Below are 20,608 nucleotides of genomic sequence, written 5' to 3'. Positions count from 1 at the left end.
CTTTTTGCATTGTTTATTTCTTTGGGGTCAAGTATATAGCGCGCCGCTCCCTCTCAATCCGTCGTTGAGGATTATCATCGAGTTCCAGACTAGTGTAGAGAGCGTGGGCTTGCATCGCATCGGGCAGATTTTGTACCAGTGGTCCTATCCACTCCGCTTCTTGTTCACTCAGGATAGGTCGAAGGTGGACCTTCACTTTGCGTCCCTTGGCTTGATTCCAGAGTCTCATTTGAACCTTTGTTTGGTTCTGTATTACTTCTCGGAACAGCCGACGCTTTGGATCGTCGCAGAGTCCTTGTACAATTTGAAATAACAGAACCCGGATTGAGTCCGTCACAACACCTAGTTTGATGCACATGTATAGCAGGCAATAGAGCACTAATACGTGTAGCGATCGGAGGGATGTGTTTTGGTTCGTGTAAAACGGGAAATAGAGATGCACAATTCGTGTGGCAGAGGATTGCTCTCCTGTATCCTCCAACGAGTTTAGTTCCTCCGCGATTGGAGTAGTTGTTGTTTCTTCCTCAAGAGAAGTGTCCATGCGTCCTTCATTGTGGAAACCAGGTGCAAGGTTCGCTTTTGCAACACTATTCGTGAGTGCCAGTTCTTTTAATCTCCTTGCTGAGTATGTAGGCTCATGATCAATTACTGTCCAAGCATGACAGTTCTATTGTTTATCTTGTTTGAGTTCGAGAAGTTATACTAGGGCGCTGTTATGCAACCTACCTGTAAAGTTTTGGCGATCATATTTGCTTGATAGAGTTTAAATTGCATTTGGAGTGTCGGATCGTCGTAAGACAGGTTAAATATTCTCAGAGAGTACAGGCAAAGAAAGAATATCTTGGCCTCTGAAAACGATAGCAAGATCAGAAATCACTGTGATGGTACCATCCAAAACTTCTTTGTAGAAATATTACCTGGATCCCGCAAGAGTCTGGCAAAATGATGCATCTCCGGGACAGAATACGGATATTTGCGAATGATATCAGCCGCGATTTCATAGGTATCAAACAATTGACTCAGAAAATCAACTACGAGTGTGCGGTAATCTCTTTCGGAATTGAATCCAAGCAGCACCTTTTGCAAGCAAGGCGCTAAGATCTCGTCATCGTTTGGATGTTTCCAGAGCAGGCTCAAGTTATATATCCACTCCTCTTTCTCCTAAGAAATGTTAAGATAGAGGCTCGCGATACTATCATAAAAATCCCTTTCTTACCTGAAGCAACGTCGATGTAAAATCACTTGACAGTACGCAAGCTTCAATTAGTGCTAACCATCCGTCATTTTGAGTAATATCAGGAGCAACTTGGAGCTTGCCACCCAGTGTCCCGACCAGATCCGTCATTGCTTTAGGCACTGGTAGAGGCTGCAGGCGTGGCTCAGCATTGCTTGCACTGTCCCGAAGAACTTGATATAATCCATACCACATGAAATTTGCATGCCATTCTGCAATGAACTATAAATAACACTTTTCCTCCACAGACTCATTTTTTATCACGATTCTTTGAAGACTTACCCAGTCTGGAAATATCAAGTAATGTGCGTCTCAAGACCTTGCTACATGACGGTTCGTATACATACTGCTCAAGGATAGTAGTTATACAATCCCGCAGGTGCATAGTCAATTCACGTTCCCGTCCTGTAAGTTTCTCTCGGCGGTACTGACATTGGAGTCGGCTTAAAAGTCGTATATATCGACAATGAAGCTCGACTAACGGCCTCGTTGGCATCAATGGATACTTAGCGAGCGCCAGGTTCACAATTTCCGAATACGATCTAGAGTCGTTGCTTGGTATACTTGATAAAAGCACGTCCATTATTTCGAGGGCCAATGTTGCATTTAAACGATCTCTGTCAGCCTCCATCGATGATGGGTTGCAGAAACTCTCCAACAAAGACGCGGCATATTTTGCCAGATCGTTAATATCCACCAATGATTCCGTAAACTCGTCAGACTCTCCACCGAGAAGCACTAAAGGCGGGATCGCTTCCAGTTCGCCCTAGGATCAAAGCAACAAGGATTAGATCATGCCGACAAGTTGATTGTGCAAATAGAGAAATATATACTTTGGATGGAACCGCATTTGCTACGAACGTCTTGATTTTCAGTATCTGGTCCTCAAACGAGTCATCTGGTATACTGTTGATGGCATCTTCCAAACAGACGTTGAGCAACGCGCTCGTTTTACTGTCTACCTGTACAGATAGCCGGCAAAGGTTGCCAAGTCGTCCAAGTACAGATACGATAGCGTTCGTTTGCTTTTGATTTTGCAAGCTAAGCGACACTAATTCGTAAACGACGCCGTAAGGACACAATATAGACAACTGCAAATACAGTTTGTTAAACAACCTTGCAAAACGCATTCTAGGCATAAATAGCTACTTACCACTATCAAATGTTTCGCTGTAGATGCTAGATCGGGCATAGGTACATCCTCCTCCAAAGTATCGGTATCGGGTTCACTTGTAAACTTGTTGGAGACTTTAGTAATTTCTTTATGTACATCCATTTTACTCTCTTGAACGAGGCTGGTCAGGTCGTATGTATATGTCCATGATTGCGTTCTAACAAGATAGATGTAAAACATCAATTAATATATAACAAGTACGCACACGCTTGGATGCTCTTACAATGTATTGTATGTGTAATCTCTGAAAGCCAAGAGCCTGTTCTCATCTTCCATCGAATGCGCTATGCGTAATAAAAAGCTAAACATCTTGCCAGTCTTGAAAACGGTAGTAAAGTTAGCTCCAATGCAAGTCGTGTCTTTTTTAAGACCGTTACTTGCTTTATTCCTGGGTACGTTAATCGGAGGAGCGCCGAACGCTATCTTCAGAAAGCATAGGAAATATTCTTTCTCAAGATGTCCTTCGTATATTAATCGTGCAAACTCGGCAGACGCTTCCGGCAATGAGAATTCCCTGGCGAAATTAAGGTTGACATTGCATTCTTATAACTGTAATATGCCAAGATAACACGACTTACTCGATCCAAAGGTCTGCAAACTGGATCATGGCTTTAAAAATAGATTTCCACCCAGGATATTGTCCGTAAAGGCTTTGAAGACACAGTTGTTTGCACTTGATAAGTTCAATGTCATCTTGCCTACGGTTAATAATGCTCATCGTAGCCTGGTAGGCATCGTTGCTGATCGTTACATATGAGGATTTGTTCGCTTCTCTGGCTGTAAATGTTGGTATAGGTACAGTATGCCGTTGGATATAATGGTATAATTTTACAAAGGTTTGCGTGTGTTGAATGTAAAGTGATTTTTCGCTCGAAAGATGTGTTGCGATCTCCTTCCATTGCGCTCTGAGATACTTCACAGGTCTAATGGCAGAATAAATTTAGTATCATGAGCATATTTTCTGTTGATATCGCAAACCTTCTATCCGTTGCTACGTGAAGTCTTTCCGTTGTTGTTGCGATTAACGGCGTTGAATCGGAAGATATGTATTCGGAAAGGACAGAACAAGAGATATCATCGTTGATTATCTCCCTCAGAACGCCTTGTACCGGCCAAGACTCCAATGCTTTGCGATCTGCCAAAGTAAAAATGGCAGAAATGATATCGATCAATGCGTTTTTCACAGTTTGCTGATGTTTGTCTTTCATTGCTGATAGCTGTTCTCGCAAAAGATCCAGTGTCTGCAGAATCATGCCATCATCTAATGATTACAGACTTATTAATCATATAATTCCAATTCGAGTTTTACTGCCTTAATTACCATGCATCCTCAGTGCATCGTGATCCACCAGATATTGCAAGGATTGCGCACGTAGATCGGCGTTGACGATGCCTCCTGATATCCTCAGGTACTGCAATACATATTGAGATGCGCTAGATACATCAGCATCCATGATATCACCGAGTATCACTACGGCCTCCTCGGCTGGATGCGTATAGAGTCGAATTTTTATGAAATCTTGGAGATCAAAATACTTTGTGAGCCGTACAAATTCGGCACATTCCAACCCGCGCTTGTATCTCGATACTGCAAAGTCACTGTCATATCCTACATCAAAAGAAAGAATATTTATATATTCAAGCCAATACAAAAAGCAGGCAGTAATACGTACCTTCGCGGCGGTACCACGCGCGGAATAAGACACGCTCAAGTGCACGCTTGACTTCTATCGAGCACTTTCCATGATATTCCAATATGTCTCCCAGCTGTTTCTCGAGTGCATTCGTGAGACTTATACGTAAAGTACTATCGGTTAGGACTTATGACATTGGCGAATCAGAGACCAAGCAGATCGCTTACTCGGCACTACTTAAATTCGTGTTGCGCGATCCCCACTCTAGCACGCTGTTGACAGCACACTACCGCCGATCGTAAGTATCAACGCATAACGAAGAGCACAGAATGTATATTTAGGGCAAAGCATACCTGAAAATCGAATTCCATGGTGATGATCGATCAACCATGGATCGGCTCGAACGTAGCAAAGTGAAAATCTGTCTCCGCGCAGCCTGGCCGCGCCTCTTTTTTCCTACATTCATGCATAACTTTATATTATCATGGACGCAACTGCAGTACACGAGATCATGCAACATGTGCGCAATAATCTCGACATGATTTCGTTCAAAACGCTCCAGCGAAACGAACAAGAGGCTGCTCCGGAAGAGAAACTGGAGCGAATGCAGAATACCTTGACGCAAGATCCTGCTCTTTTCTTGATACGCTGGGGCCGCTACCTCCCGCCAAATGTATTAGAGCACTTCGCACAGATAAAAGGTAAACAGCTCTGGATTTTATATGATTTGCCACCATATCACTTAGCAGCTCTGGATGTAGGCAACTATGAAGTTGACTACCAGCTGAAAAACTTATCACCTGCGGCAGATTCCAGCAAACATACCTTAGCACAAAACCGACGCTACGAATATCTAAAACGACATTTGCGAGATACATCCTACTTTTCTGAGGAGATGATGCAGCAACGGGAGCCTCTGCTGTATGAACAATACATTGGACGCCACAAAACGGAGCAGGAAAAGAATATGCCCTACGGCAACGACGTCGGTCTTGTTCAACGGATACTCACAAACATCGATCGTAGCTACGCCGAAGAAAAAGCCAAAGAACAGAGGACTATAGAGGAGGAGCAATTTGAAGAAGAAGAAGAGGAAGAGGAAGAAGAAGACGAAGAAGAAGACGAAGAAGAGGATGATGACAAGGAGGATAAAGCAAAGGATGTCGACATGAAAGATGCACTGCCACAAGTATCATCCACAGCCGAGGCGCATCCAGATAACCATGAACCCTTAACGGACCAGCATATTCAGGACATGCTACCTAATCAAAGAAGTGGCACAGGCTATCCAAGCGCGGAAGAGTTACAATACCGCGAAGAACAACGGTTAGAATTCATCCGTATCATGGAAGAGAAATTCTTATCCGGGCAAGACGTATGTATTCTTATGCACAAAGGAAAGGACGAATCTTTAACGTGTATGTTTGGAATAAGGTCGAGTTCGATTACAGGGCCGTAGATGAAAATGAAGCATACGACGATCTAAAGCAGATGGAACAAGATGCACAGGATCGATATTTTGATGAAGAAGAAAGTGAGCCTGAAGATACCTCGAAACCATCAGTTTACACAGGCGAACTTGACTATTAATAACTGTAAAAAGTATATAATATCTGGTTTGTCTATATGCAAATTTCTCTTTTTTTGCCATCTTTTGCTCTCTTTTTTATTGTTATTCCCATTCATCATCGTTATCTGATTCGTCGTCGCTTTGCATGGCTGTCTTGCGTTGTTTCAACACTGCTGCTAAGCTAGATGCCAAGTCTGGTCTTGCGGCGGCGGCAGCTCCAGCGCCAGCAGCTGCCGCTCCTACTCCTGCAGCTGCGGCGGTGCTGACATTGCTGCTGCTTGCTGGAGGCGAACCTTCTTGTGCAGATCGTAGTTGACCGCCCTTCTTTAGACTTGAAAAACCACCTGCGGCGCGAATGGATGCCATGAGGTTGGCACGACCGTCAGACGCAGGAGGCATAGGAGGGCCACCTGAAGAAGGTGCCGGTGGCGGCGGCGGAGGGGGTGCTCCGGGAGCTGCTGGGGCTGCTGGAGGAGGAGGAGGTGGTGGTGGTGGAGCAGCTCCACCAACAGCAGGTGGCGGCGGTGGCGGCGGCGGAGACGGCGCAGCTGGTGCAGAAGGTCCAGATACTGGTGGAGGTGGTGGAGGTGGGGGTATACCAGCAGACGGTGCGGGTGGTCGTCCTCCGGTTGGAGGAGGTGGAGGTGGAACTTGGCGGCTTCCGCGTGCAGGCAACCGTGGAGGCTGTGGCGGTGATGCTGACGGTGGAGCAGGTGCCCGCGGTATAGCAGGTCGCGGTGAAGCTTGAGCAGGTGCTGGAGGAGGCGGTGGAGGTGGAGGTGGAGCGGCGGCGGGTGGTGCAGGTGAATTGCTTCGAGCTAGTGGTGGAGGTGGTGGAGGCGGTACCGCTCGACCGTTTGCTGCTTTTCTGGGTGGCGGTGGTGGTGGAGGAGCACGACGACCTAAAAATACATCCAGGGGTGATGTTGAGACATTGTGCATATTGCTAACTATAAGTTACGAATACTTACTGCCAGGTGGAGGAGGTGGAGGAGGTGGGGTTCTCTTTACTGATCCTACGCTGCTAGGTTTTGCTCTGTTTGCACCTCCTCCTCCAGGCGGTGGCGGTGGAGGAGGAACTGATGAAGGTGGTTTGGATGAAGCATTCTGGGATCGATATTGTTGCAGATAATCTTGGATCAACTCTTGATTTTCGTTGATTTCTTCTGTTGTAATGCCAAGAGCTTTCAATTGATCAAAAAAGTCGTTCATTTCCGGGTCATTGTTTTCGATGCTGAACCCTTTCTCAGGTGTATATCCGATATGTCCAACATGTCTATCATATATTCGGTTACCGAATTACCTCTTGCATTTCTGGGATTCTGCTACCTACCTAAACTCTGATGGCATTCCAATTTGAGTTTTATCAATTCCACCGGTCTTCTTGGATCCAGCCTTCTTTCCAAGCAGTATACTATTCCTGCTTGTACCTACAGTCCGGAAAACTTAGCATACATTAAGAATAAAATACAATGAGCCCGTTACTGCTACCATTAACTTTCGGCGTTTCCCGATTGAGAACCTTCTTGTAAAATGCTTCGCCTTCGCCGTCATCAACAAATAAGAGTCCCGCTAAGTAATCCTACCGACCATAGCGTGAGCTTATCTCCTTGCAGTGCATAACTCGATGAAGACTTACATCTGTCTCAAAAGTATAAAAGAACGGTTTCTCTTTTACAAACTCGAATCCTTCATACAATTCTTGTTCCCACAATACACCTCGGTCGTTCTACAAAGATATGCATGTCAATTGGTACGAAACACGCGTAGAACCATTATGCAGCTTTGCTTACCTCGATATCAACCAAACGTATAAAAAGCGAGTTGTTCTTTTGTGAGTCTCGGCAGAAAGCGGCAGCACCCCACAGTTTCGAGTATGTCCATTTGTTTGGGTCCGGGGAAGCTACAAAGAGACGAGCAACGCCTGCCGTCAAGATTTTCTGGTAACCGGCAGACAATTAATCGACATGGTCAGCCAAGACGTGCGAGCACATACCGAAGATGGCACCGCCTTCCGCACAGTGCTCTTGTCCTGCGGCGAAGGAAGCGTCACAGATCGCATGGGAGTAGTGAACGGTTAGCCAAGGGATGAAGGCGAAAACGTCTGCAAATTACAGAAACTTGGGACATCTGCTGAGTTAAAATGGACCCGTGAAAGTCGCCGTGCTTGGCAATGGTTGGGATGACACCAGCTTTTTTGAACAGGGCAAAAGTTTATTTTTTAAATGCGGTAGAAGCGTATACAAGTGTTGTAGTGGGAGGCGATCGTATAAGACAGAGAGTGTGGGTGTGTATGTTTGTGGAAAAAAGAGTGAGGTGTACAAATGATTTTTTTCTTCTATACAATCTATATGTAGTATAAAGGCGAAATGACTATATATTACTTTTTCTTTTTTACCACACTGGTCGCGAGTCGTGCTTGGCCATGTCAATGATTCTCCAGCCGCCGGTAACCGAATTTTGCAGATCCTCTGGCTCCTTGGTCAAGACACATGCATAAGTAACCTGCTCAATGTGGTCCTCCTTGCCGTAAACGATTTCGTGTGTTCGCGCGTTTCGGAATACAATGATTTCTTGGGTGCGGAAGGAGAGCACGATAACCGGGATATCGTTATCGAGAATCTTGGCAGCGACGAGCTATTCCACACTGCTTAGCAACACTTCCAACTATTACTTGCATGCGATTTTCGTTGCAACTTACATCGACGTCTCTCAAATCCTGGATCTTGCAGTCGCTAATCAAGCCTTGCTGGATTTGGGCTTGGATGACAGCAGTTAGCACATTGTAAGTCTAAATCATTTTCCAGTTAGCGAAAGAAAAAAAAACAATAGATACTATCCAATCTATGTGAAACTTACAGCTTCAGAGCACCACAGCTTAAGGGTTTCAGTGTCTCCTTTCAAGTAAGCCTCCATCAATTCTGGGACAATGTAGGTACGAGCTTCTCGCATGAATTTATCCATGTTGAAGGTAGGATCGATCATCTGGAATGCTCGAATTGCTTGTGCCTGATCTGATTCTTCAAAGATGGAGCCAAAAGTTTCCGAGACACGGTCTGTGAATGCCCGGGTATACGAAATGAAAATGTTGTCTGACTCTTCGTAGCTCTTGCGAGCGCGGAAAATGCCTGCATAGATCATCTGTTAGGATGACTTGGAGCAATCCTTTTGTCTACAGTGTACTTGCCCTGCATGATCGGCGACTCTTCCTTGAGCTTTCTCCAGCTCTCCTTCCACTTTGAGTCCTTGTGGACTACAATGGACGAACCCGCGTTTGGATCTTCAGCGACTCGTTTCTTGCCAAAGGCGTTGGTCTCAGCCTGCTGAGCTTGTTCACGCATCTTGCGACGTGCTTCCTTATCTACAAAACCAGTGTATCGTCCTGATTCATCCTTGACGACCGTGCGAAGAGACTCGCTGATTTTGCCGACGACGGGGTTGTTGCGAATAGGCTCTGTGCTCTTGTTGATGCTATCCGCTGCCTTCTTCAAACGCTCGGACGTTTCCTTGGCAAACTCGGTGTCTGCTGCTTCCTGGAATGTCTTGTTGACCGATGCTCCAACTTTACCAGCAGCTTTTGAGATTTTCTCGGATGCTTCTTTCAGGCGTTCGTTGCGTTCAGATTGTTGCAGCTGTGAAATATACGAGTTAGCCTTCCTTCTCTCTCTTTCCCCGAGACCAAGCTTCTAAAGTAGCAGTTTCTGCTCACCTTGGCCTTTTCATACATTTCCTTTGCCTTCTTGAGTGCATCACTCTCAGCTAACTTGCCAGATTCATCCTGAAGCGACTTTACGCCTTCCTGAATTTCCTTGTTCTTTTTGATTTGCTCGCGAATGGTATCAACAAAGACTTTCAGCGGTGAGCTGTAATGGCGCACGGGCACGGCCTGAAGACGTGCGGCCGGTACGAGGCGGGTGCGAGCTGCGGAAACTCTGTACATGAGGATGAGAGGAAGGACGGTACAAGAGCCCCGGCGCTTGACAAGCAAAATGGGGCATAACCAGTGGCTTGTTCGAATTCTGCCACCATTGGTTACAGAGACATAGCTAAGGGACACATATAATTCTTATATTCTCTGCAAACGAAGGCAAAAAGCAAGTTTAGTTTTTATTTTAAATTAACCAAAGTTGATGCCTTGGGCCAAAGGTAGAGCTCCAGAATAGTTGATGGTGCTAGAGTAGAAGAAATTTATGGTCAGAAAGACTTGTTCTACACGAGGATATTAGAACATGACTTACCAAGTGCCTCTGCGACAGTACTGCTTCCAAGCATCGCTTCCACTCTCACGACCACCTCCGGTTGCCTACAATTAGTTTGGGTAATTAGCAATCTTCGATTGGCAGATATCAGCCATGTAAACTAGGTACCTTTTCGCCGCCAAATGCACCGCCAATCTCGGCACCGTTCGTGGGAATATTTACGTTGATTATACCACAATCCGATCCAGACGGTCCAATCCATTTGAAGATGGTGGCCGGGTTAGTTGTAAAGATGGAACTCGAGAGACCTTGCGCCACACCGTTGTTGATGGCAATGGCTTCATCCAAAGTCTAAATAATGCACAACATTTATATTTGGGCTTTCATAATCGAAGCAAGAATATGCTCAGTTTACCTTGAAAGTCATGGTATGGAGGATGGGTACAAAGGCCTCATTCTTGACAACATCCATGTGTGGTTGGACCCGTGTCACAGTGGGCATGACAAAGTTACCGTCTTTCAATGGTCCCTCCTTGAGCACTTTACCGCCGTACAAGATTTCGCCACCTTGTTGTTGGACATCCTGCAGAGTTTGTTGATATACATCCACGGCCGCTTTCGTGTGCAGCGGTCCACACAAGATGCCGTTATCGAGAGGATCGCCGACCTTGATTTGAGCGTATGCCTTGAGCAAGCGCTGGATCAGTTCGTCGTACACAGACTCCTGCACGATTAAGCGTCGAGTGGTCGTGCAGCGCTGTCCTGCAGTGCCGACTGCTGCGAATAGAATGGCACGCGATGCGAGATCAAGGTCGCAGTCTTCCATAATGATAATGGCATTGTTACCACCCAGCTCAAGCAGGGATTTGCCAAAGCGACCTTGCACCGTCTGTCCAACCTGGCGTCCGACCTTGGTAGATCCAGTGAATGAGAGCAGGTTGGCGCGGTCGTCTTGAGCCAATGCGTTGCCAATATCCGCACCGCCTGTCACCAGTGAGCAGAGTGCAGGTGGAAGTCCATTTTCTTTCAGTGTCTTTGCCAACAGACGAGTGATTGCGATAGAACACAGCGGTGTCGTTGGAGACGGTTTCCAGAGAACGCCGTTGCCAGTTACCAATGCAATGGCGCTGTTCCAGCCATACACCGCCACTAAGCAACGCAGCGTACTTTGTTGGTGAAAAGAGACATTAAAAAAATACAAATCACTTTGGTAATCTTACCAGGGAAATTGAATGCGCTAATGACACCCACGGTGCCTAGCGGGTTCCAAGTCTCTAACATGGCGTGGCCTGGTCGCTCGGAAGGAATAATGCTGCCCTGCAGCGTGCGTGATAGACCCAGAGCGTATTCGAGGATATCTACATATTCTTGTACTTCTCCAATGCCCTCCGGTAGGATTTTACCTGAAAAAAGTGCACTATCTGTTAGTTTTTCATTGCGCCAAGGTAAAAGCAATACTTGCCCATCTCGAGAGCCACGAGTTTTCCAAGCGGCTCCAGGTTCTGTACCAATGCGTTTCGCATTTCCAGCAGAACTTGACCGCGTTTCGGTACCGGCATCTTTAAAGACGTCAGTCGGGTGCGACCGCTGAGCGCTTGCTATTGCAGATATTTACCTCTCTCCATATCTTTTGAGCCTCGGCAACTCGATCTAAGGCCGTGTTTAGATCTTGCGGCGAGCCCTACAGCAAGGATCAATCGATCTGCATATATCAATGGTCTCTGACCGACTATAAGTTACCGAAACAACTTCAGCAATGACTTGGTTGTTAACAGGATTGATCGATGGCATGACGGGACCCGAGCCTTTCCACTCGCCATCAAACACGCCCTTGTTGTTGGTCTTGTCGATACCAAGCTTGTCAAAGATATCACGATGCTTTTCAAAAGTTGTAAGCGTCCGGGCCGTCAGGCCGACTCTTCCAGGTGGGTGGTAGGATGGAAAACGACGGCAGGCTCTTGCACACGCTCTCGACAACATGGTAAAGAAAACACAGAAAAGAAATGATGAACGAGAAAAGCAACAGTGAAATAGGCTATAGGAACTAGCCCTAGCAACCGTGGGAAACTATGTGATCACACGACCTGGCTCTGCATTTTGATCTCTCTGCGTTTTCAGGGGGTTACAATGCAGTGCTAAACAAGGCAAATCAGGATTACAAGATTCTGCGCAATTAGAATAGTATGTATTTGAAAGAGACAGATGCATCGCAAAAATAGAAGGATTGAAGGAGCAAAAGTGTAGCTTGATCTAAAGGACGGGGAAGGTGGAGGGCGGGTATGAGGGATTTGTAGTGCGAAGCAAAGAACAATGACTATAAACCATATAAGTATGTTGAGTAGATAACTAGAGCTGCACCCAAAAGGAAGGTTCCAGTGATCGTAAAGTTGAACAACCAAATGCTGAGAATACTGGAGAGAATGATGCTGATACTGGTAGCAAATCCTTTCAAGATGTTATCCGCATACTTGACGACTAACGCGACGATGAGACCGCCTGAAGCCTGAATACCAATGACCGTCCAGGTCAGCGCATTGTAATTGACAAAAAAGCCTCGCTCTGCAATGGTTGCACCGTCCTGCAGCAAGACCACAAAGACAAGACCCAAAGTAACCGAGAAAAATGACATTTGAATGTTGCGGATCCAAAGCTGACTTTGAGCGTTGGCCACAGGGTCCTCCATAGGTTGATCCACTGCGACCTTGTGTTCCTCGTCCTCCTGTGCCGGTTTGGGCGGTGCCTTTAAAATCTTTTCGAAATATACACCCGCAAGTCCTGACAAAACACACGCAAGCAACACTGCAAAGAAGCCCTGTGCGTTCGATTGATTGCCCAGCGTCGCGCTATCAGTCGGCTGTGTCTCTTCGGTTTCAATGTCGCTCGATGAGAAGTAGGATAAAAGTGATGAGAAGGAGGAAGCGTCTTTCGGCATAACAACGAGCGCGATACCAATGGTCAATAGTCCCAAAGCAGTCCATTTTAAGCGTGAAAGCGGTTTGCGCAAAATGACCACGCTGCAGAACGCGGTTGTGAGGATTTTTAGCTGGTACGTGACTTGGAAAGTCGCTGCGTCTAGGTTGGTTGCTGCCACATATTGCAAATTGTTCTGATTTGCCCCCACCACGAATCCACGTTAGTAAGCTTGATACGTCCGGACCAACACCCGGAAATTTCTAATATTTACCTGGATCAAATACAAAACGGCAGGAAACGCCAACTTTGTGGATTCTCGCCATTTAACAATGAGTTCACGGTGTAGCAGCGAGGCTAACGAAGTAACTGATCGGCGGTAAGGCGGCGGCAGAGCATAGAGCACGGAAAGACAAATAAGAGTCTTTGTCAACTCGCTCATTATGACGGCTGTTGACGCAAGATATCTATCTTCCTCCGAGACGCTGGCGCGTGTATATCTCATGATGAGGATAAGTGCGCTGTTCTGCACGACAAGGACGAGCAGCGAAATGTACTTGAGCGGTATCCCCGCGAACAGTGTCGAAACCGCTGCAATGCGAACCGCTGTTAGAGAAAGAGACAGGCCACTTTAGCGTTCAAGTTTAATCTACAGTTACCCATCTTGCTGTAAAGTGTGAAAAAGAGACGAGGCGCGGCTGCTTACACTTGCCAAAACCGGTTAAAGTGCGCACACTTTTTTAGAGCTTTGTTCATGAAATGAAAAGCTCAGACAGGTCAACAGCTCAGATATCCGCACGCGCGTCACTTTATCTAATAATACGTCTTCAACTTTGACAGAGAAAATAAAAAAGAAAAGAACTGCTCGGCATCAGTCAACAATGTCTATTTGTGGCAGACTTCTTTGCGCCATGCTTACAGCTTATAATAAGTATCCATATTAGCATAATTAACTGACTATCATCCCTGTCGTTTCGGTAGACCTTTCTCAATAACCGGGGACAAAGGCTTTGGCGGTTTGGGGCTTGGAAGTTGATTGGGTGTGTCAAGAGACATGCTACTGAACGCGCGATAAATGTCTGCCACATTACAAAAGCGTTAACATTCTAGTTAGCAAGTTTGGAAATTAGCAACATTAAGCACTACTGTAGTGTGCTTGCTAACTAAAGCCCTAAATTTATAATGCAAGACAATAACCATGCTGGATGCATAGTATTTCTACTGTAAAACTTGGCGCTGCGACCTTAAGAATGGAACCAAAATCCGCCTAGTCGACCGGGGCTCGGCAATACTTATTTGAATGATGGAAAATAAAAACACACTGATTGAGATGGATATTACTTAGGGAGAAATGTGGTTTCATTTGCATATAATTACAATAGATCAGCAATTTGTTCGATCATAGCCTTTTGACGCCCAAGGCAGGTCTAAGGCTAATGACAATATCTGCATTCTACTGTAGTTAGGCAGGTTATCTGCCCCAAACAGGCGGTTCAATTTCATTAATGACACTAAATGTTTTTGCCAGCAAAGCACCCTGATAACAAGCTAGTGAAGGTAACATGAAGATTTTATGTATGTCGAAATCTTTCAGCTCTTTTCTCTTCCGTTGAAGTATGATAAATTTTTCCCTCCTTAGGAGGCTTTTGTACGGATCGATCTACGATTCCTATACGTCAGTATTTACGGATAGGCATTGTTCTTCAGTATAGAATGAAGCGATGAGATATCTCATTTGAGAGCAATGGAATCCATGTAGAGGCGGCAGACTGACATGATCAATCCCAAATTTTTATGCATGCACATAATACCTATTTAGGATGGTGTTAATGCAATAATAGGATCGCAGATCTCTTGTGAAGAAGTACATGCCTTTAGGAAAGGGGTGTTGAAATATGAAACGTGGGATTGGTGCGAAGCTTGACTGTAGAGGATCTGGTCCACGGAAATGCTATTCCTGGACCTGCTCAGCAGCAAGCATACTTTTGTCTGAGACTGAGGTCCACTTACGCTTAAAGTCGCCTTGTTGCACAAGCTTACTATTTTTAACATGGTTGCCAAGCCGAAAATAAAACTGACTTTGTACAAGCGATCCGTCTCTCCGATACATTGAAACTACAGTGTGAGGCTCGAATTTTACGTCCATTTAAGTACAATTATCTGAAAGCAAGCGACAATGTCCGATTCTCTCTATCTACAGTTGCTACATACTATTGCAACATGTTCCTTGTACTAGGTCGGAGACTTTCAAGCATCTGCTACTAATCATTCTAGTTTGCATATCAAACATACCAGAATGAAGAATGGATTTTAGAGACAAATAAGCAGCAAAATAAGCGGCGTCCTGATCCGCTTTTGACTTTATTCTGTATAATCCATTTCTGCAGCGCCGTGTTATCCAGCGCTAGAAAAGATCAAATGTTCATCAAATGACGGGATTTCTTCAATTCCAAAACAGTCAAAATGTAAAATATCTATTTCAAATGGAGAACGCAAGAAATCGGAGACAGTCATATTTACACAATTTCATGTTGAGCGTCAAACAACATGGATACAGATTCACCAAAGTGAATACGTCGGATAGCTTCCGCAAACAAAGGTGCCACATCAAACACCTTGATTTTGGAGCTCTGCAGATGCTCGTTTTGTGGGATCGAGTTGCTGACGACGATTTGATTTATATCGCTTTTTTCAATGTTTTCCAGTGCACTGCCAGACAGAATAGCGTGACAAACAATGGCGTATACTTTAAGTGCGCCGTTTTCTCTCAGCATTCTTGCCGCTCGAGTGATAGTATAGCTTGTGTCGCAAATATCGTCGATCAAAATGCATTCTTTTCCTCTTACATCACCAACGAGCATAAGATCCCGTTTCTGGGTGGATACTTGACGACGTTCCTTGTGAATAAGTGCAAAATCCATGCATAACTTCTCTGCAATGGCGGTAGCTCTATTGAGAGTAGAGTGTTAACTGTACGTTCCTGCTTCGTCGACGCGTATATATGATATCTTGCCTTTTCGCGCCTCCCGCGTCTGGGGATACAATTACAGCATCTTGATAGTTGGGGATGTTCAATTTGATATATCGGATCATCAATGGCATACTGACGAGATTATCGAACGGACAATCAAAGAAGCCTTGGAATTGAGGGTCATGCATGTCCAGCGAAATAATGTGATCAGCGCCTGAAACAGCAATTACCATGTCAAATCGTTGTGACACTTGAAACGATCATCCTTCTTCCTTACCTGCGCATGTGAGAAGGTTTGCCACGAGAGTTCCAGATCGAGCTACCCATTCCCGATAACTGGAGCATTCGTCGTCGTTGTTATTGTTGTTGCTGTTAGTTTCTACAGACATTTTTGCAAGCTTCTGATACAATAATTGAGACACATTCTCCGTAGAAGCTTCCTGTTGGTTTTCTGGTCGGGGAGTCATTGGCAGCCGTTCCAATGGTGCGCCGGCAGACGACTTGAACGGCATGTCAGCTTGTCGTGAGTAAGGGAAATAAGGAATGACCGCCGTAATCCTCTTTGCAGAAGCGATCTTGCAAGCATTAATAAGGATCAATAGTTCGAACAATGTGTCGTTGACATGACCGCTGCCAGACTGGATAATAAAGACGTCTTGTTCACGGACTGACTCGTGTACTTCAACGCTTGTTTCGTTGTTGCTGAATTTTGAAAGCTTTGTCTTTCCGGGCGAGATTCCCAGGCGATTACAGACAGCTTTTGTCAGCTCAGGGTGCGACGAGCCTCCAAAGACGACGAGATTCCTCATTGGGGAGAATTAAAGTAAACGAGGAGGCACGTCATACAGACTTTTTTTGCGACATGCGCGGGCTTTTTTGCCCACTATTAACCCCAGATTTTCAAACCAGGTAAACCCGCAATTTTTATTACGATAATTGAAATGGTTGACAGTCGGTGTCAACAAATTATAAAATGTAATATCACAAGGTAAGATTACAGTTTCGAGTTTGCCAATTTCTTATCACTGGATTGTCTCTGCTCGTTCTGCTTTGCTACAATCTCGGCAGCGCGGCGAAGCTCGACCTTTCCGAGCTGGTTGCGATGCACCTGCAATAAAGTTAGATCGATTGCCGAACTGTTTAGATTGTATGCAGCAAGAGCTTATCATACCTCATCGGGACCATCAGCGTAGCGAAGCGTGCGTGCGCGAGTGAAGAATCCAGCTAATGGAGTATCTTGCGACAAACCAGCAGCGCCGTAAGCCTGCATTGCACGGTCGACTACATTCTGTAACATCGTAGGAGTCGCGATCTATGGAAATTTGTTAGGGAACAGCAACAGAGAGATCGTGTATATTACGATGGATACCTTTGCCATGCCGATTTCCTTCATAGCTCCCTTGGCCTTGACTAGATCGATCTTTTTGGCAGCATTCAACACCAAGAACCGGGCTTGATCAATTTCAATGCGGGACCGTGCGATATCTGCCACGATAGTTCCGTGTTCTGCCAAGTTTTTGCCGAATGTACGGCGTGAAGGATCAGTGACACGAGCAATCATTAATTCAAGTGCACGTTCTGCCTTTCCAATGCAGCGCATACTAAAGAAGCAGAATGCAGGGTTAGAAACCTTTCGTGATATTTCTTCACAGAGACCATCATGCTCGCAAAAAGCCTTACCAGTGGTGAATACGACCAGGACCAAGACGTCCTTGGATAACTTCAAATCCGCGACCTTCGCCGAGAACGATGTTCTCGACAGGAACGCGTACGTCTTTGAAGACAACTTCGCAGTGACCTTCAGGTGCATCATCAAAGCCAAAGACCTGCATCGGTCGGACAACAGTGATACCGGGCGTGCTAGCAGGCACAATTACCAAACTTTGCTGTCTGTGTCTGTTTGCATTGTTTGGATCGGATTTGCCCATGACCAAGAATACGGCGCAGCGAGGGTCGCCTGCACCAGAGATCCACCATTTACGGCCGTTGATAACATACTCGTTGCCCTCGCGACGGATATTTGTCTCAATGTTCGTAGCATCAGAGGACGCGACAGCTGGCTCAGTCATTGCGAAAGCAGAACGGATCTTGCCATCCAACAAGAGCTTGAGCCATTTTTCCTTTTGCGCAGGCGTACCATACTTTGCAAACACTTCCATATTGCCTGTATCAGGGGCTGAGCAGTTCATAGCTTCAGGCGCGAGGCTGGAACGGCCACTGATTTCAGCTATGAGAGCATACTCGAGGTTGGTGAGTCCGGCACCTTCAGGATAATCGCGGCCCAGGAATAGGTTCCACAATCCCAAGGAACGCGCCTTTGCTTTCAATTCTTCAATAACGGGTGGAACGACCTGCCAATAGTAACATTGTATTCATCTCTTTAGAAGTCAAATACGTAGAATTGTCGATATACTCATGCTTTACCTTCCATCTCTGATCGCCTTGTCCCATCTGTGCAGCGTAAACCTTTTCCGCTGGGATACAATCATTCTAATATTCTCATTCTTTGTTAGACGAGTCCATTTTACATACTATCGTGGGGGACATACCTCAACAAAATCCTGTGCCTTGGCATAGAGATCTTGGAATTTTGGTGAGAGCTTGGCTATGTCGACGAGCGAATTGGTAGCCATGGTTTGATAAGTACGGGAAAAGGTGTGTTAATAAAGATTTTCAATGACAAATGCTAAAATCGTGGGTTCGTAGGGTCAGCGAATTAGGTTCAGCGTACCTTTAAAAATCAAAACCAGATTGGTAAGTGGGCGAAAATTTATGCCTTTGTGCCCGGAACATCCCCAAGAAGCTCTCGAATCCGGGACCATGGTTCTAGGGAAGAGTAGTTTTATTGCTCACGATTCCATTTAGATAGCAGCTCAGTTGTACCTATAGAGCTGATTCGATGTCCATATCTAACTTGTAGTGTTTGTATCTTTTGAGTCGTATTGGTAGATAGAGATTATACTAGTAACGACATATTAAGCAGTTTTGCTCAGGGTTGTTCTCTATTATAGCTAGCGACAGTCCTCTGAATCAATACACTCTTTCCGGAAAGCTATGTCACTCCCAGTGAAAATTGGTGTCGCATTTGGTCAAAAATCAAATTTGCGTATCCCAAAGAATAGATGTCGTAGGCTTACAAAGCAGATGTCGCATAACCAGAAAGTCTTGTCCACAAAGCTTGGCACACTGAGGACTATATTTAGTGTTTCGGCTTACGTCTTTCTTCTTTTTTTTCTACCATTTCACACACTCAAAAGTACCACACCGAAGCACACATTTCAAAATGGGTAACTAGTTTTGCCATGAAGATGGGCAAGGCAACGTCGTTAACAAGCGTGGCAAGCCTGAGTCCGTGAACTCCGTAATCGATGAGAGTCATATACTATTGAGACCGTGAGCTCTCACACACAGTACTTGCAGAGTATATCTCACAAGAGCAACTGCGAATCCATTGCAATGCATGTCGAAGATGCAAAGGATGCAGATGTTCGCATGGGAGAAGCGACCTTCAAAGCGAGTTTACGCAATCTACATAGACCAGGATAGAGTGAGGTTCTTTAAAGTGACGTTTGAGAAGGTTACGAACGCGTCAGCTGCTGCAAGGAGTTAGGATTCATGTTCGTACAGGACAAAAATGGACTGAGCAGTATGAAAGGGTCCTGACACCATCTTTGCGAAGCCTAAGAGGGTTCGTCGCCCAGGTATCCTTCCGAAGAGCATAAGAAGGTGATCTTGGAATACATTGATGAGAACGATTGTTTCAGAGAATGACTCAAGGTCTCTAGAGTAATGTTTATGACTTTGTGAGGACCCACTTCAACTTATCGTTCAAGAAGACCCGGTTCCAGTCTGCAGACAGGAACAGCGAGGAGAAGATCCAACAGCGGTTGATTGGGTGCGCAAGTGGGAGGGGACAGAAATGGATTTCAGGAGCAATTGCGTCTTCGTGGTTGAGTCTGCTTTCCATGTAACATGAAGCGCATTATGGCCTGGTCGAAGAAAGCCTCCCCTGCGACAGTCACTACCCAAAATACGAGCGCAGACAACCACCATTTTGGGCGCGATCTCTGGCTCCAGTCTGGCGAAGTGCAGCCCGAGATTAACGCAGCCGCCGGTCAAGAACAGAAAGCGAGGAGCAGACGCTGAGCTTATGAAGACAGGAACCATAACGGGTATTACCTAAGCTTCCTGAAGGCTACAATGGACGAAATGGACCAGTATCCGCACATGAGGGACTACTACCTTGTAATGGATAATATCCCCATCCATAAGTCTGATGATGCTAGCCAAGTATACCACGTCCGGAGGTTACGTTGTGCCTACCTGCCATCACACTCTCCCGAGCTTAACCCGCTTGAACAGTTTTGGTCAGTCGTCAAAAGCAAATTTAAACGTAACAGATTCTTGGAAAAGGAAACACTTATGACTAGGATCAGTGAAGCTACTGACAGCTTAAAGTTGAAGGATCACAAAGGTTTCGTCTCTCATTCCTACAAATGCTTAGGCAAGTGCCGCAGAGAGCAACTCTGAGGTGCAGAAATAATGCAACGCATGGATGCCAAGACATTCTTTTGATAAATTGACGACTTCTGGCATGCACACGATGATACTCTTTCACTTGTCCCTTCTGCTACATGTATCTTCTTTCTCACTTTTTCCAGGATTAGGACGTATGGAATCGTGATGTCTTATTGAATTCTGATGCGATATGCAGTCCGTTCTGGACTCACTGACCCAACTTCCTAATACATTAAATATCTGGAATAATGTTCGAGTCACGCAACAATGATCTCCCGCCACCACCTAATGTGTTTCCGTTTCTTAACCTCCCCATTCTTCACAGCCTTCCCCATTCTTACCTTTGCCCATAAACGGCTTTTATTAGCTCCTGACTCCTGTTGACTTGTGCCCTTGGA

General features: G+C 45.5%; 9 protein-coding genes across 9 annotated transcripts; 2 read left to right on the top strand and 7 right to left on the bottom strand.

Annotated features, from left to right (window-relative positions):
• Positions 1–13: 13 nt before the first annotated feature.
• Positions 14–4,413, bottom strand: VTP01DRAFT_1136 (uncharacterized protein; the record flags this gene model as incomplete). Its single annotated transcript, XM_069379453.1, has 14 exons — positions 14–667; positions 727–848; positions 918–1,161; positions 1,217–1,446; positions 1,517–2,000; positions 2,068–2,325; positions 2,388–2,565; positions 2,632–2,922; positions 2,987–3,331; positions 3,387–3,669; positions 3,730–4,017; positions 4,082–4,215; positions 4,270–4,328; positions 4,396–4,413. The coding sequence occupies 14 exons, from the start codon at positions 4,411–4,413 to the stop codon at positions 14–16; spliced, it is 3,588 nt and encodes a 1,195-aa protein (XP_069238544.1).
• A 113-nt stretch (positions 4,414–4,526) lies between these two features.
• VTP01DRAFT_1135 (uncharacterized protein) lies at positions 4,527–5,632 on the top strand (the record flags this gene model as incomplete). The annotated part of the gene is made up of 3 exons (XM_069379452.1): positions 4,527–4,743; positions 4,804–5,417; positions 5,477–5,632. The coding sequence occupies 3 exons, from the start codon at positions 4,527–4,529 to the stop codon at positions 5,630–5,632; spliced, it is 987 nt and encodes a 328-aa protein (XP_069238543.1).
• An 82-nt stretch (positions 5,633–5,714) lies between these two features.
• VTP01DRAFT_1134 (uncharacterized protein) lies at positions 5,715–7,674 on the bottom strand (the record flags this gene model as incomplete). The annotated part of the gene is made up of 7 exons (XM_069379451.1): positions 5,715–6,514; positions 6,584–6,888; positions 6,946–7,042; positions 7,104–7,194; positions 7,252–7,341; positions 7,406–7,552; positions 7,609–7,674. The coding sequence occupies 7 exons, from the start codon at positions 7,672–7,674 to the stop codon at positions 5,715–5,717; spliced, it is 1,596 nt and encodes a 531-aa protein (XP_069238542.1).
• Positions 7,675–8,006: 332 nt separating this feature from the next.
• On the bottom strand, positions 8,007–9,552 carry VTP01DRAFT_1133 (uncharacterized protein; the record flags this gene model as incomplete). The annotated part of the gene is made up of 5 exons (XM_069379450.1): positions 8,007–8,249; positions 8,314–8,403; positions 8,472–8,740; positions 8,800–9,244; positions 9,322–9,552. 5 exons carry the CDS (start codon positions 9,550–9,552, stop codon positions 8,007–8,009), a joined length of 1,278 nt encoding a protein of 425 aa, XP_069238541.1.
• Positions 9,553–9,729: 177 nt separating this feature from the next.
• Positions 9,730–11,791, bottom strand: VTP01DRAFT_1132 (uncharacterized protein; the record flags this gene model as incomplete). Its single annotated transcript, XM_069379449.1, has 8 exons — positions 9,730–9,784; positions 9,851–9,915; positions 9,980–10,162; positions 10,227–10,960; positions 11,032–11,214; positions 11,274–11,370; positions 11,427–11,492; positions 11,552–11,791. The coding sequence occupies 8 exons, from the start codon at positions 11,789–11,791 to the stop codon at positions 9,730–9,732; spliced, it is 1,623 nt and encodes a 540-aa protein (XP_069238540.1).
• A 334-nt stretch (positions 11,792–12,125) lies between these two features.
• On the bottom strand, positions 12,126–13,384 carry VTP01DRAFT_1131 (uncharacterized protein; the record flags this gene model as incomplete). Its single annotated transcript, XM_069379448.1, has 3 exons — positions 12,126–12,917; positions 12,996–13,312; positions 13,381–13,384. 3 exons carry the CDS (start codon positions 13,382–13,384, stop codon positions 12,126–12,128), a joined length of 1,113 nt encoding a protein of 370 aa, XP_069238539.1.
• A 1,853-nt stretch (positions 13,385–15,237) lies between these two features.
• On the bottom strand, positions 15,238–16,501 carry VTP01DRAFT_1130 (uncharacterized protein; the record flags this gene model as incomplete). The annotated part of the gene is made up of 3 exons (XM_069379447.1): positions 15,238–15,670; positions 15,735–15,906; positions 15,970–16,501. 3 exons carry the CDS (start codon positions 16,499–16,501, stop codon positions 15,238–15,240), a joined length of 1,137 nt encoding a protein of 378 aa, XP_069238538.1.
• Positions 16,502–16,686: 185 nt separating this feature from the next.
• VTP01DRAFT_1129 (uncharacterized protein) lies at positions 16,687–18,325 on the bottom strand (the record flags this gene model as incomplete). The annotated part of the gene is made up of 6 exons (XM_069379445.1): positions 16,687–16,800; positions 16,864–17,004; positions 17,062–17,293; positions 17,373–18,043; positions 18,117–18,182; positions 18,242–18,325. 6 exons carry the CDS (start codon positions 18,323–18,325, stop codon positions 16,687–16,689), a joined length of 1,308 nt encoding a protein of 435 aa, XP_069238537.1.
• Positions 18,326–19,664: 1,339 nt separating this feature from the next.
• On the top strand, positions 19,665–20,222 carry VTP01DRAFT_1128 (uncharacterized protein; the record flags this gene model as incomplete). The annotated part of the gene is made up of 2 exons (XM_069379444.1): positions 19,665–19,820; positions 19,887–20,222. 2 exons carry the CDS (start codon positions 19,665–19,667, stop codon positions 20,220–20,222), a joined length of 492 nt encoding a protein of 163 aa, XP_069238536.1.
• Positions 20,223–20,608: the final 386 nt, after the last annotated feature.

Source organism: Rhizomucor pusillus, assembly GCF_041956525.1.
Source record: "Rhizomucor pusillus strain CBS 183.67 unplaced genomic scaffold VTP01scaffold_10, whole genome shotgun sequence".
Taxonomy (NCBI): domain Eukaryota; kingdom Fungi; phylum Mucoromycota; class Mucoromycetes; order Mucorales; family Lichtheimiaceae; genus Rhizomucor; species Rhizomucor pusillus.
This window is presented reverse-complemented; position numbering and strand designations above follow the sequence as displayed.